This window comes from Fistularia commersonii, chromosome 4, assembly GCF_037954325.1.
Source record: "Fistularia commersonii isolate RoL2024-O1a breed Wild chromosome 4, RoL_Fcom_v1.0, whole genome shotgun sequence".
Lineage (NCBI taxonomy): Eukaryota > Metazoa > Chordata > Actinopteri > Syngnathiformes > Fistulariidae > Fistularia > Fistularia commersonii.
In genome coordinates, this window is record NC_141287.1 from 18,361,978 (window position 1) to 18,378,077 (window position 16,100).

The following is a 16,100-nucleotide window of genomic DNA, read 5'->3' on the forward strand; positions in this document are numbered from 1 at the left end:
ACCTGGGAAAGGTCAATTAAGTGTTCATTTCGGATAATTTGCGTCCTGCGCAGCACCTGCGCCATTCATTCCATTTACGCGCAACATTGATCGCTTTCATTGGTGATAGAATTATCTTTCTTTCTTTTTTTTTTAAGAAAAGCAGATAAACGTCGAGGGTTAATCCGGATTTCCCACCGTTTAAATCACAATCAAGAGATGTCGAGTGTCCAAAAGGATGTGCTTTTAAAAAAAATCAGATTTCCAAATGTCCGATTAGCGAAACGCACGTTGAATGCGTTGATAAATCGGACAGGAGCAGAATGAGACACCTTTCCTCCCTTGACATAATTAAAATCATTATTTTACTGCTTTTGAAAATTTTGCACAATTTGTACATAAACTTCAGAAACCGATAAATAAATTAAAAGTGATCGATACAAAACTAAATATCATATTTTTTTCCTATTTTGGACTAAACACATCCGGACGAATACAGAAAAAAAAATAATAAAAAGAACCCTGTTTCACAGCGTATCCAGTACAGCACAAAACAAATCTGAAAAATATCTACAAAATACAGTGACAGATGAGCTGCTCGCCCCCGGGATGGGTATTTTCTTTTCTTTTTTTTTCTTTTCTTTTGAAAGCAGCAAATCGTCAGGCCTTTTACATTTTCACATAATATCGGGGCACAAAAAAAGCTTTGCTTGCACTCACACACACTCACACTCAAACTCACACTCACACACACACACACACACACACACACACACACACACACACACACACACACATAAAAAATAACACAGAATAATTTAAGTTAAATAATAAACATACACAACAGATTTGAGGCTTTGCAGAAAAGGAAATTAAAAAAAAAATCTGTGGGATAATTATTTGGTTCAGGGACACCCCGGTGGCCCCCTTTTCTCTGTTCTCAATGCGGATCGACGTTTTTGGTCATTTCTGGGGACTATTTTCTTACAAACAACTAACAGAATTGTCTCACGTATGATTTAAAAAAAGAAAATAATAATAATAGACATAAAAGTGACCAACAGCAGCCAAAAACAGGGGGGGTCCGTCTGTCTGCTTCCACGCAGACGCGCCACGGACATCACGCCCTTGTGCCATTCCAGTCTTTTCATTTATATTTTTCCTCCTCTTTCTGCTTCCCCCATCTAACTCGTCTTCACGCTTTCCGACGTGAGCGCCTTGCGCCCCACGCGTGCTTTGTGCGTCACGAGTGCCCCCATTCCATCGTCCCCGGGCGTACGCGGCTTCGTGGGGCAAGGGTGGCGGATGAGGGGGTGCAGATGTCTATGTGTGTGTGTGTGTGTGTGTGTGTGTGTGTGTGTGTGTGTAGGGTGTGGGATGTGGGGTGTGGGAGTGGGTGGGTGGGTGGGGGGTCCACGCTTCACATCAGCTGCGACTGTTGCATAGACTCCTGGTGCGCCGTGGGGTACCACGACGTGTAGCTGGGGATGTAGGAGCCCGCGGTCCCCGCCGACGTCTTGACGGCGCTCGGGGAGCTCCACACCGGCGCCACCGTGGGCGAGCCGCTCGACAGTCCACGGCCGCCCGCCAAAGCGTTCGTGTCGATGGCGCCGCCGCCTTGTTTCATCAGCTTCTTGAACTTGGAGCGCTTGTTCTGGAACCAGATCTTCACCTGCAGGGGTGGAGAAGAAATAACGTTAGAAATAACGCAAGTAGGATACCTAGTGCAGAATACAACAACAACAACAACAACAGCAATAATAATAATAATAGTAATAGTAATAATAATAATAATAATAATAATAATAATGATAATAGTAACAATATTAGCCTTCAGCATCCCTGGTGACCCTGAGTGCAGGATAAGCGGCAGAAGATGGATGGATGGATAATACTACTACTACTAGTACTACTACTAGTACTACTACTACTACTACTACTACTACTACTACTAATAATAATAATAATAATAATAAAAATAATAATAAAAATAATAATAATAATAGTAGTAGTAGTAGTCTAGCTCTCTAATTGGACTTGGAAATATATTTGCTTTTAACTATGGTTTACACACATTTTTTATACATGCATTATCCTTTTGTACAGAATAGAATAGAATAGAATAGAATAGAATAGAATAGAATAGAATAGAATAGAATAGAATAGAATCGTCATTTCCAAATTCCATTTCTAGTTTGTGTCCGTCAATATTCCTGCTGTGCTCTGAGCCGTTGCATCTAAAATGTTATTTTGATGTCCATAGAAATGACAAATAAATTAAAAAAAAAAAAGTCTATCCAAGTCTAAGTAACGGTAGTAGGTGTGGGGACTGGCCTGTGTCTGGGTGAGGCCCAGGGAGGCAGCCAGCTCCGCTCTCTCCGGCAGCGCCAGGTACTGGGTCTGCTGGAATCTCCTATTCAGGGCTTGCAGCTGTAAACTGGAGTAGATGGTCCGCGGCTTCCGGATCTTTTTCCCTTTGCCGTTGAATCGAACCTCACCGCCTTCCACCACTGCGTTTTTCCCCGCTTCTGGCGCTGCGGGAGGAAATGATGATGATGATGATGATAATAATAATACATTGATAAATAAATAAATAAATAAATAAAATTAAGATAAATAAAAAGGACAAATAGTGTGCGTAAAGGGGGTCGCTGGTGAGAGGCAGGGAGACGGAGATGCCGGTGGCAGTGCGGCGCGGGGAGACGAGCGCTCCCAAGTTTTTTTTTTTTTTTTACGGGCTGTACTTTGAGTATAATTACCCTTAATTGCAAACATTGTTTATAGCGTTACGCAATAAATAATTACCGAGCCGACATCTGGGCTCGTCCTCGCACACGCGCGCACGCGCACGCACGCACGCACGCCACGCGATCCCGGAAGAAGGCAGAAGCCGGACAACTTACCCGCGTCTTCCAGGCGCGTCTGCGTGAGAGCCGCCGCGCTGCTCTGGTAGGTCTGCACCGAGCTGAGGTACGGGCTGGCCGAGTGGCCGCCGACCGAGTTGACGTAGGGGTAAGCCAGGGAGCGGGGGAAGGACGAGGCCGGGCTGTAGCCGTCGTGCTGGGCATGGCCTGCAGAATGTAAACAGTGCATGGGGTAGTGTCCGTGAGACATGGAGGACGGCGACATTTGTTGACTCGGGGGTCCAAACTCCATGAAAACGGTTTTTCCTGAGGCAGGGCTATTAAGACTCTCTGGGATTGTAGTCATTGTCATCTCTTCTGGCGGATCCCCTCCTCCGGCTTTTGTTGTTGCCCCTCTATGGTCTCCGCGAAGAGAGAGTCCCAATTTAAGCAGAAGAGATTTTTCCTCCTTCCATTCATAAGAAAATGCAGTTTGTGCCTGTGAAAAGTCCTAGGTATGATGCTGTGAACCAAGACAAACTCGCTCAAAGGTTTGAATCTCGGACTCATGAATATTCATCGAAGACGCTCGCTGATTGGTCCACTCGCTCCAAAAGGGAATCCGATTGGCGCCGCTGGGGCTGGGTCCGAAGAACCTGCGAGTCAAGGAAGCCCATCCAACCCTTAGCATCTCCCATGTCAACATCATCTTCATCATAATCATCATCCTCCTCCTCCTCATTATTATTATCACCATCATTGTTATTCTTTGCTGACGTCACATATTCACACATATATACAACCGAATCAAACCCGCTTTCTTTTAAAAAAGCCGAAATCAAATTGTCACACGCTCGCTAGAATAGAGTTAAAATACTTTTTTTTTTTGTTTGTTTTTTTTTTTTGCAGCCTCCTTATAGCTGCTGCTGCTGCTGCGTGTGTGTGTGTGTGTGTGTGTCCGCTGATCGAGTGTGATTGAAGCATTTGCGTGTGTGTGTGTTGTTTTGATTAAAGCAAGCGGCTGCAGGAAAGTGCATCAGCATAAGACTGGTTGTTTAATTAGTAGATGTGTAATTAGTCATGTATTTAACACTCTGTGACACGTGACAGCAGTGTGTGTGGGGGGGGCATGCTTCAGGTGGGCCTGTTTATCATAACAAAAAAAAAAGAAAAAATATATATGCATATTATATGTGTAATTCGGAATTAAATTCTATGTAATCATCATTTTCCTGGTTGGAATCTCAAGGTAGCGCGGCTTGCATTGTGCGCGTCTCTCGTTCGTGGAGTCAAACACTGTGACACCTCTGATCTGCGTGGATGTGGATGCGAGGCGCGGGTGTGTGGGTGGGAGGATTATGTTGCAGGCCATGCCTCACACATGAAGAATGACCCCCCACCCACTCCCACACCCACTCGGACATTTCATTTAACAGATTCCAACCGCTTGCCAAACATTTGTCTTCTTCTCGGGTTGCAGCTTTATGAACCTCCACCCACCCAAAAAATGAATACAAATAATAATAATAAAAAAAAATGCATGGATGCATGTGTAACCCTTGATTGAGATAAGAAAATTAAAAAAATGACTTACTTAAGAGATCATGTGATGGAAAAGCAGCGGAGAAATCCGCGCCATCCGGAGCCGAGGAGCGTCCGCGGGGTGCGTTTGGCGCAGGATGGAGAAAAAGAAGAAGAAGAAGAGGAAGAAGAGCAGGGGGGGCGGTGGCTCTCCGTCGGGCCGGGTCTCGTCAGCGCGCCGCGGCGGCTCCGGTGCGTGTGAGCGGCCGAGGCGCCGCTCCCTCCGCGGCGGCTCCTGCATCTCCACCTGAGCCGCAAAATTGAAGGCGCTCGAATTCCGTCGCTGTGATTATCGGCGCAATTACATCATTCAACGCCGAGCAGGGCCTGCAGGTTGCAAAAAAAAAAGGGGGGGGGGGTTGTTGTTGTTGTTGGTGGTGGTGGGGTGGGTGTGAAAAGAAAAAAGAAAAAAAAAGTGAAAAGAAAAAGTGTGATCTGCGTGCTGTCGGCGCGGAGCGGTGTGCCACAGTGTGCCAGGAAGCCCGCGGACGCCGGGATTTAAAGATTTCTGAGAAAATATAACGAAAACCGGTCTCTTGTCCCCCCCTGAAAATAGGCCAATTTGAAATGATTTCTCTGGAATTACTTTGGGAGGGGGTGAGAAAAAAATGCTTCAAGATTTCCCTCTATCAGCAACGAAAATGATAATGGCGGTACAACCAATAATTATCATCTTCCAGAACAGAGGACAGATTTTTATGGGTACTTGGTGGGTGCGACTGATAACTGTCATTATTTTTCCCACGATTATAGTATCCGCAAACTCAACGCTGCTGCCGAGAGAGGCCATTAACAGAACAGAGGGGAGAATTTGTGGTAAAATGCAAAATAATACCACTAATCGACCATAATAAGACGCCTTTTCTTTCTTTTCTTTTTTTTTTGGGTTGTTGTTGTTGTTGATGTTGTTAACGATAATGTAATCTCTGGGTGAAGAGGCATCGAGATGAAATTAATAGAAAGGAAAAAAAAAGCAGATGCAACCTCAGGGATTAACCCCCCCTTACACACACACACACACACACACACACACACACACACACACACACACACACACACAAATACACTTTGACAGGCGGGTGATAATATGAGCAATTCGTTTATTTCTAAAAATACAAAAAGTGATTCTTCTATGTGGCAGGAGCCAGGTAGTGGTGGGTGGGTACATACCCCCCCCCTCCAGCACTAAATATAAAATAAATAAAAAAAAGTCCTCCGTGCGTGGAGGCAGGCCTCATTAGGAGTAAGTATCTCCGTGGCTGAGGGGGTTTTAACACCTACTTCTCTTCACCTGAGGGCGAGTGTGCAGAGGTGGGAGAGACAAGGGGGGGGGCTGGGAAGGTGGGATAGTCGAGAGGTAAAAAAAAAAGTCACGGATTTAATCTCAGTCCGGTGATAGAACCCCCCAAAAACCCACCCAACCACCCACCACCATCCCTTTTTTTTTCTCCCAGCCATGCCAACCCACCCTTGAACGGAATGGCAGCGCAGACAGGAGGCCCTGCAGCTCCTCTGTCATCCACCTCAATGACAAACTTTAAAATGACAATAATAAAATACCACATCACACGAATCCAGACCCGCAAATCCTCATCACACGAGAGGTTTATTTCCAAACGAATAACGTGACAATAATTTTTCCTTTTTTTCTTTTTTCTTTTTTTTTTGTCGTGTGTATTTTACTCGCCGCGTTCCGACAATTTCGGAGCGTCAGTGAACGCACCGCAATTAACCGGATCCCGCGTGTTTTTATCCTCAACGTGGCGTCAAGATGCGAATTGAATTTGTTTTACTGGTTTCATATGGAAACTTTAAAATGAGGCGTCATGTCTGTGGAGCAGGGTTGTTCTGGTGTTTCATTGATTGCATTACGGATGAGGATGAGGAGGAAGGACAGGCTGAAGATTACAACTTTTGTCAGTTGCAGGGAATTTATTCTTTAGTTTGCGGTCATATTTGCAATGCTCTTGTATCACAAATGGATGTGAATTTAAACAATGAAATATGCCTATTTTTTTCATTTATTTTTATTATTATCATTGTTGTTATTATTATTATTACTTTAGTTGTTGTGTGGCTCGTTGGTGTACTGGTAGCCAATGTAAATAATACTAAAAATGCTAAATAATATAATAATGATTGTTTTCATTATTATTAATGATGATGATATGAATTATAAATCATACGAATCATGATTTGAATTATTAAATTGCATGTGTGTTTGTGTGTACACGGAGGGGGGGGGGATAATCCTCATGGTCATTTTCTTTTAAAAATCATTCGTCATAAGCTAATTTTGGTCCTGAAATTTTTCTCTAATGAAACTGATTCTAATTTTCTCCTCATCCTGTAATTGCAAAATAAGCTGTTCTTTGTTTAATAAAAGCCCGATCAGTCGGTTTTGCAGTGACAGCAGGTTCAAATCGGAGTCTTTTGTTCCTGTTTTTGTTGCATATTGATGCGCAATAAAAAGTTGGATTGGTTCGTGAGCGGGAGAAAATTATCACAAGAGTTTTTCAAGGGAAGCAAATTACAGAATAATTAAAAGTGTTGAGTTTTGGATTTTTGCTCTGCAGGAAGGTAACAATTGTTTTCTTCACCTTTCAGGCAGCGATGATGAGAGCTCCTGCATCACATCACTCCAGGAAGGCTTCACCCAAAACGCCGAGACTCATATCCGCTGCGGAGGGTGATGACAGGAAGAAAACACACCGTGAATGTGGCGTTCAATCCTGCATAAAATTGTTATTTGTTTTGTTTTTTTTTCTCTCATCCTGCTTGCAAACCTGCTGATGATTATTGATCACAAAAAAGGCTTTCCTCATTCCCCCCGACATGCCTATTAAAATTACAGCTGATGAGAGGCTGCCTATCATGAACGCATGCGTAATAGGACTTAAAGCTGAGCTGAAAAGTCACATTTCACCCCCCCCCACCCCCACCCCAGTGCCCCTCAGCCGCCCCTTACTTTCCCCTACACACCCCCATTTTATATTCGGAGCTGCTTTCTCCTCAGAAAGCCGGGGTCACAGTGTGGAAAAGCCTCCGGTGAACTGGTAGAAATGCTGTCCCCATTACAGCAGCAGCAGGGGTCAGACCATGGCAGCAAGCATCCAACATGCCTGAAATTGGCTGCAAAATGACCAATTACCTGAGTGAGAGCCGGGGAGAAAAGGACTTTGAAAAACATAGCTTTTACTTAATTCAGCTTAACTGTACGAGAAACTAGTGTCACAGTGACGCTTCGCGTTACCAAATCCGGCCTGTTAAGCAAAGATCTGGGCGTCGGATCGCCAACTGATCAGAAAATCAATTTAAGAGAAACGTGACGGTGAAATTTGATAAACTCCGGTGTGAAGTGATGCGAGCGAGGTGAAGCATAAAAATCGATATATGCCTATAAGACGGTGTGTTGGAGAGAGTGTGTGTGTGTGTGTGTGGGTGTGTGTGTGGGGGGGGGGGATTATTTCACCAACACTAAAACAAAGATTGATTAAACATCTTTATATGGAGGCCTTATTGAATTAATTTCCCTACAAATGGAAAACATGCAAATTTGCCAATTAAGTCATTTTCCCATGGAGAGCCTGTCTGCTTGACATTCAGCTGCCACTGTGCCTTTAGTCTGAAACTCCTTTTTAGTTTTTGTTAAGAGTTAAGTCTCCAACAAAGACAGGAAGGAGGTCAGCACTCAGCCAACACCTGAATGCGCCTCTATTTTTTGTGCTCCCCTTGATCCCCACAGTCTGTGCCTGTCATTAGTCTTAATGATGGAAAATTGTCATGTTGATACAAGTCTTGCCCTTCCCCTCTCTTCTTTGTATAAGTAGAAGGTGGAAGCTCCATTTGTAACAAAGTTCTTTGTGACTAAAAGCCATGGACATTGCATTTGTGCCGGGGGGAGAAAAAAAGGCTGTACATGCTCTTTCCATAGCTGGGATAATTATTCCTACTGTGACCTTAATGATTCGTTCTGTTCATCCTGCATCTCATCCACGCGCCAGACCCTCAGCGGAGCCCTGTGTCGGAGAATATGAAAAACCCATATAATGAAACCATTTGGGCTGATGGAAAAAAGGGCTACTGAAGCTGCACTTGCTACAAAGATGACTCAATTATATGAGTAATTGTGATAATTTTCCCTCCATTCACTGCTTTCTCTGAAAGGTAAAAAACACAGATGCTGAAAGGCAAATTACTTGGACAATATATAATCGGTAAAATGGTCACAACAGAAAAAAAAAAGATGACTGTAAGAAAGTGTGGGACTATAAATAGGTATGTTAATGCAGGGCACATAAATACACCCTCAGAGGCTCACAGACATAAACAAACAGCTCTACCCTGTGATGGGGGGGGGGCATGATAAAAGTAGATATGCAGCTGCCACAAAATTAAACCTCCTTCCCTTTGACAAATTTCAGCATCTGAAAATGCACCCCCATACTTGGCTATCATTTGTTGTTCTCTGACAGGAAAAGGATAATTACCTCTCTCAGAGGCAGGAGGACTGACATGCCCTTTAGACTTTGCCATGAATGCAGAGGCCTGATAGAAAGCTGGAGGAATAATTTTGCTCTTGCCTTCCCTTTATGTTGAAGAGCATGTTTTGTTCAGAAGAACTTGGAGATGGCAGTATTGTGGAGTGCATTAAACTATGAGTGCTCATACTGTAAATATGACATGTCCGCGTCTATCAGCTTTGGAGGGAGAAACTCTGAAATGCTTTAAAATTTCAATTTTGTCTCAATGGGGGACGGACAAGGGAGATAGTGAGATATATGCATCCCTCCCGCAGTGGGTGTTAGATTAAACATTTCTTTATTTCTTTTTCTTTTTGTTTTAAAAAAAAAAAAAAAAAAAAGCTCAGGCAAATCTGCTGAAGCCTTAAATTTGAAATTTCCATACACACACTTTGAGAAATGCCCGACATGCACACCGTTCCTATAAGTTCTGAAAAAGAAAAAAAAAACAACCCCTTTTTTTTTTCCAAACGGTTACATTCCTGTTTAAAAGTCTCATTATCTATCAACATCTCCCAGCAAAAAAAAAAAAAAAAACGAAAAAAAAAAATCCGAGACTAACCTCACATCACCGCTGACCCCTCAGACACCACAATCTGGAATAAATCTTTACAGACAAGCTGAGCAACATTACAACCTTTGCAACTCAAATCACACACAAACGATGAGTCTCTGTCACACACCATGTCATCAGTTTCACCCCAAACCCCCAATAACCTCCGCCCCATTGAGCAGCCTCGTGTGTTACCAGGCCATGGCAGTCAGAGACCCCCTAGTTCCAACTGATTGTGCCTGGTGTAACATGGTGAAGCAGCTTGGTCCCGCCGCCAGCCTATACTCAGCATCACTTTTGTGGAGCACACAAACACATAGATACGCACAAACTGCCAATCTCAATTGAAGCGCACCCCACTGTGCACTCCCTGACAGCCTTCAGGAATGTTTTCAAGTTGTCAAGGCCCTGCGGTAATGGTCTGGGAGGATGAATGCAACAAAACAATAATCATCAGACCATATTAGTTTACGTAAGCACTGTAACAACTGTTTCATTTACCACTTTCACTTTGTTTCACCCTGATTTTTGCGTTCGGTCACTTTAACTCTAAAATCCAATTTCAAAATGGTCTTTGTCGTTGCAGGAGACGCGATAGTATAAGTTCATTTTTTTTTTTGCCGTGAGGAACTGCAAAGGGACGGCCGGTGAAGACAAGAGGAGGATTATACTTCATAAAAAAAGATGCCTATTACTTTATTTTAAATTCAATTTAGAATGGCATCGGGATTAACTCGGTCTAAGAACGGCTCCATTGAGAAAATACAATGAAATCACATAAATTCAACATTGTCTAAAAATGATATTTTCTTTTTGAGAACAGAGCTGCTTTGAGGATGTTTTTCAGTTCTTTGCAGCCTTGAAGTATTTCTTTGTTTCTACCTCACTGTCCAGATTTAAAGAAATAGAACAGCACTTTAATACCAAAGTTAAAATGTAATTTTGTCAATTTGAGATCATTTATTAACAACAGGTAGAGACAAGCTGGGATTCACCGGTCTTTGTAGGAAGAGACAAAAGGGACTCGCTGCTAAGTGACCACCACTTATTCCTACCTTTGTTTAATGATATGCTCCTATTTTCATCCTGAAAGTCTTGTTACATGTCAGAGTGAATCATACTGCACCTTGAGAAAGAACGTTTAAAACTGAAATCCCATTAATGTTCTATTATTGTTGACGTGACAGACACGAGGATGGCTTTAATTTTCCAACTCACATGAGAAGATGTAAATGGTTGAGCCGGTTTCTTCATAACATGTCTCGGATGATTCACAACAACTCATATTGGATAATGGATCAAGAAAAATACACATTTTATCGATCAAATGAAACATTTGACAATAATTTAATCTGAATCATGGCTTTAGTTGGAAGAACGCGGGTCAGTAGATGAATGGATATCATTGTTTACATTACATCATGCGTTTTGCCAAATAGCTTACTTCAAATTGTTGCAGTTTTGTGCGTGACTGATGTAGCAGCCTGATATTGAGGATACATAATAAAGAACAATCAATCGGTTCTGCCTTTTGCTTAGAAAATAAAGATTTGCCATAATTAAAGTAATCGTAAATTACATTACACCGGGCAATACCGATTATGATTATCCTATTATCAATTCTATTCTATTCATGCACTTTAATATTTTCAAATTTTTCACAGACAAAGGTATTTTGTACACTTGGATCATGGCTGAAAATTGACACGAGCCATTTCATCATTAAAAGATAAACACATTAAAAACAAAATACATCAAAAGTAATATATTGAGAGATTTGCAAGCAATTTTGGCAAGAGGACTAAATAGACTGTACCCTGGATGGGTCATATTGACACACAATCTCAAATTTCAATTTTGCAACGGCGTCCTTTATCAGTCAGGGCAAAGTAACGAGTAATGCATAAAATAGAAAGGAATAAAAATCAATTTGGATGTCATCATGTTAAACACAGTCATTATTACAGCATGAATTGATGGTATATTCAAGGAGAGGTTGTGTTTTTTGGAATGGATTATTCACTTATATGAATATACAAAATTGGCAAAAAATATATATTTTCATTCAGATAGCTGTAATTAAATAGATGCATAAAATACATATAGAAACCGCATGTTTGTTTTGTGCATCTGCGTCGTCTGTACCGCTCCAACGCATTTGCACCTCGGGTTGCCGTTTGTCAGTTAGTTCTGACACACCTGCCACCTTTAACAACCTGTAGAGAGGGGAGGAAAAAAAAGCAGAAATCAAAGACGTCTCTCCCTAATCTCTCCCTCTCTTTAACAATTATTTCTGCCACACTCCTGATTACACGCGATTCCAAATAGATGTGATGATTAAGGGCGCGCACCGGCGCAGACACTGACCCTGCAGACAAAGGTGGTCTGATTTTGTTCTTCATAAGCCAGTAGTCTGATATAAACCAGTCTGACCTACAGCTGTACCTCACTGATATTACTAGCCAGGGACAGGTAGACACTTCTTTCAATTACACTGCAGCTCTGCCTGAAGCTCAGCCATCTATGGAGAAAGCTAAGACAAGGCTGTCAGAGATTTTAGTAAATGTAGGGAACACTGCATGGGAAAAGTGTTGCTGTCTCAATAGAGTGACACAGACAGACCAAGGCTGTCAATGGAGCCCCTAATGACAGAGTAAGATAATGACAGACCCCAGTTAGAATCAGCAGGAAGAGGAAGATCAATCTGCTGCCAGAGAGGGAGGGATGGAAGGAGGGGAGGGGGACTATGGGCTCTTTCTTTTCTATTTTCTCAGTTTTATCTCATCTTCTACATACATCTTTCTCCTGCAGCTGGCTGGCATCGTGGCAGGGCAGCTCTGCATTAAGCACACAGTAGATCAATAGCCATTACAACTCCCTCACAGCCTGACACATCGCAGCGCCGCAGTTGACATTTCACTCAGGACGCATTGATCCCCAGTGCACAATATTCCAGCCTCCAGTTAGTAGCCGAGCCTGGGGTCTGGCTGGAATTGAAAAGTGAGGGAGGGGGGTGTAAAACGCCAAAGGGCTGGCTAACCAGCTGCCTGTGCTACAAGTAAACAGCACACCCCTTGATGCATTCCTCATTTTCAATCTACTGGTTTTCCTGCCACTACCGGCAATCTGAGAGGCCGTACGAGAGGATCAAAGCATGACCTATTTGAATTATTTATACATATGCGCACGTGTGCATGTGCGTGCGTGTGTGTGTGTGTGTGTGTTTGTGTGTGACAGAAATAGCCACACTGACATCATTGTTGATAGCATCTACAGCTTTCTTGGGGGGAGACAAAAAGGCCCGGAGGGGGGGGGGGGGTTGAAATAAATATTTGCTGCAATTAAAAAGTGGGAATTTCCAAGAAGCTTACTCATATTAATCAAAGCAAAAACACCAGACAACGCAAAATGAGCTCCAATTAGTTTGAGATGCTATCTGTGCAGTCACTTTGACTGTGCTGGGATCAGCGAGGTCGCAGAGTGATGAATTCATTTACAAAACAGATATCACTTATTCCATTTTCACAGTGAAAGAATTCCCATTCAATCCCCTCAAAAAACCTGTATTCTGTCCTATTGTACTCATATCTAAAAAATAAATATATTGATTTTAATTCCGCATTTATTGTTGTTATTGCATTTTTGCAAAGCTTCAAACACACTGGTTATGTCCTTTTTTTTTACAGCGCCAATCTTCCATAGTTTTAGTCGCATGTGAGTTTAAGGTTCCTTCGGAGATCAATGAAAAATGAGTGTATATTTTATCCGATGAATTCTATTATTAGAAGAAAAAGGCTGAAAGCCTCATTTATTTGACGTTGAAAAATTGAGATCTTTGAGATCATTCCTTTACATTGAATCAACTTCCTGTTTTGGTGTGAATCATGTCAATTTGTAGAGCAGCGTGTTTAAAATGCATTTGGCAAAAAACCTCATCCACCATTTTCGAGGAGCATTAAACATTAAAACCCAACAGGTTACCCTGTTGCTGCATGACTCCAATACACTTTCTTTTTTTTTTCCACATGAAAAACAAAGAGTCAAGTCACAACTGCTCTGCTCTGCCACTGAACCTGGTTCTTTTGTTTGATTTCTAAATTGCACTTCATAATTGAGGGGGAGATTCCCGGATTAAACGCAGCAAGAAATCATATACCTGTCTGGTGTTGTGTGACCGCATTGTTCTGCATCGAGACCGACCGAAGGAAAAAAACTCTGCGAAGGAAAAAAAAAAAAAACAACCAAAAAACAAAACGCTTGTGAACCGATCACTGTTGCCTTTATGTTCTCCCTGGCCTTGAACCCGTTCAGACAACATTCATCAATATCCAATCCAAACATGAACTCATTGGAATGGAATACATTATAGTGGATATTGAAAATCTCTGTGGCGCCTCATATCAATCAAAAACATCATAAATAAGTTAAATTACTAGGATTAATGCCATGGATGTTCATAATAACAACTTACCAACCCTGTAAAGGAAGGTACGCATCGGATTACAGGTCTAATGCCATAATTGAATTCTTGCGGCAGGCAGGAATTTGATTCAATCAATTGTTACCACCTGGCTCTGTGTTTGCAGCAACATAAGAGGCCACACGCAGAATTAGAATGTAAAGAGGGATTTAATAAACATTAAACCACACATATACTGCACGGCAGTTAGCATGACAAACCTAATCTCACATGCGCATACCCGCGTTCCTTCAAAATGTTCGGGCCCGTTGACAACGGCGAAGACCCGCAGACGATCTCTGAATCCGATCTTTAATTTCTACGCGGTCGGCCCCTCGGACACGGCGCCTGTCGTCGCGTAGTCTGGGGTCATTACTGGAAAGAAGGAGGGGGGGGGAGGAAAAAAAAAAAAAGTGTACATGAAGATGAGAGCAGGTCTACGATCACAATGCTCCTATTTAACATGGTCGGGGGGAGAAACGGCTTCCCCGCTCCGTCCGATTGTGTGACAGGGAGACACTGGAGCCCCGCGGGCTGACAGAAGACTCTCCCCATCAACACTCATATAATTCTGCCTTGGCACAGACTCACAAGTAAGACAAGGCTTTCCTCCAGAGCCACTGGCAGGCGTCCAACAGGCTTTTTGATATCTGGAACAGAAGATAGACCTTATATTTGCTAGGGGTGCAAATCACAAGTTGGATCATGACCCAGTTCTCCGTGTATCATTTGAAGCGACAATTCTCCAGACCTCAAACGCGGCAGACGCCCGGGGCAGCAGTCGGATGAGGTTTCTCACAAATCTGCCAGTTTTGTGCAAACTCACTAACGCAAACAGCAGTCTCGCTAAATGTGCGATAAAGTGGTCATCTGCGGGGGGAACTGGGTAAGTACACGGTCGTATGTTTTTTCCGTGTTTGTATTAAAACAAAGGGGTTTTCAAACTCTGAGGGCCTCCACTTGAACACGGTTTCATTTATAGCAACACTCATTACAACACATTCATTATGAAATTAATCCCCAAATAACCGACCGACTGATTTGAGCCAGTAATATACCTGAACTTTGTGATTTTAGCTTTTTAAATTTAAATTCATCGCCCCCTCAGTCTTCAGTTACATAGATATCTTCCGCACGGGACAAGAGGGGCCAAGGACCGTCCCCTCTTTCGATGGACCAAACCGCTAATCGATCAGTGAAGAAAATGATCAACGAGTTACTTTTAGTAACTTCACATCTCTGATTTTGTACCCCGAGATACTGATTGCGTGTTTTCTTTCACACTGATTACATTCAATGGCGTCATTTTGTCCGAACCGTTGCAAAGCGGTTGTGAGTCGGTGCCTGGAACCCGTGTGACGAACCCCAGGCCGAGGAGGGGCGAGAAATGTTACAGCAGGTGTGAAAATGTACACACTACCATCCCTTATTGTGGCACCCTCAACGCTAACAGTGCATATTCACGCGTTGGCTGTCAAACAAAATCAAATAAGGCAATATATTTTTCCCCGCTGACGATGAAGCGAGGGGGAAAATCTGTAATTCACACATTAACAACTGTGTTATTGGACAGTTGGATTCAATGTGAGTGACATTCCGGCAGACTGCATCTCAAACTCAAATTTCATTGTACTTCCTGGAGGCAGCACTTTATTCTGATTCCGTCCCTTTTCGAGACATTCGTCTTTTGTCCCGCTCCAGTCACTTGTTCGACTGGTCAATTACTATGTTTTTCTCCCTCACAGCCCCACAAAGTGAAATGAATGTTTTCACGGCTCTGTCTTGTGAGGACATCTGTGTGAATTTATTCAGCCTTCGCTTTTATCAAATGACAATGGCTCGAAACGCTCTAATGCAGAAATAGCAACTCGGTGAGACGTTCAGACGAAAGCCTCGCTCTTCTATACTCTTAAGAATTCATCAAGGCAACAGCTTTCCCATCTCGAATCGTTCGGCGTTGCGGTATTGTGACGGGAGCGCGCCACGCTCAGATATACAGTAGCCGGTTAGATAATGTACGCTGGATTTATACGATCAGAGCTTAAGGGCTGAGTTTCACAGTGAAATGACTGTCGAGGGTCGACCTATGGACGCCGGAGGCGGCGATCCGCCCTGGCTTTGCTCAGAGGAAACACCTGCAAGTAAACACACGGGTCTGTGAG

The 16,100-nt window shown here is 42.9% G+C and overlaps 1 protein-coding gene across 1 annotated transcript; it reads right to left on the minus strand.

The window, feature by feature from the left end:
- Positions 1-1,370: 1,370 nt before the first annotated feature.
- On the minus strand, positions 1,371-4,845 carry dlx1a (distal-less homeobox 1a). Its single transcript, XM_086145748.1, has 4 exons — positions 4,417-4,845; positions 2,883-3,478; positions 2,314-2,513; positions 1,371-1,651 (listed from the first exon to the last, which is right to left on the minus strand). Exons 2-4 carry the CDS (start codon positions 3,193-3,195, stop codon positions 1,400-1,402), a joined length of 765 nt encoding a protein of 254 aa, XP_086001874.1. The 5' UTR covers positions 3,196-3,478; positions 4,417-4,845; the 3' UTR covers positions 1,371-1,399.
- Positions 4,846-16,100: the final 11,255 nt, after the last annotated feature.

Coding starts and splice junctions, on each gene's coding strand:
- dlx1a (XM_086145748.1), bottom strand. CDS start 3,195: ATGACAATGACTACAATCCCAGAGAGTCTTAATAGCCCTGCCTCAGGA. Junction 2,514..2,882: donor GACGCGCCTGGAAGACGCGG/GTAAGTTGTCCG, acceptor TTCCTCCCGCAG/CGCCAGAAGCGGGGAAAAAC. Junction 1,652..2,313: donor TGGGCCTCACCCAGACACAG/GCCAGTCCCCAC, acceptor CCACCCCTGCAG/GTGAAGATCTGGTTCCAGAA.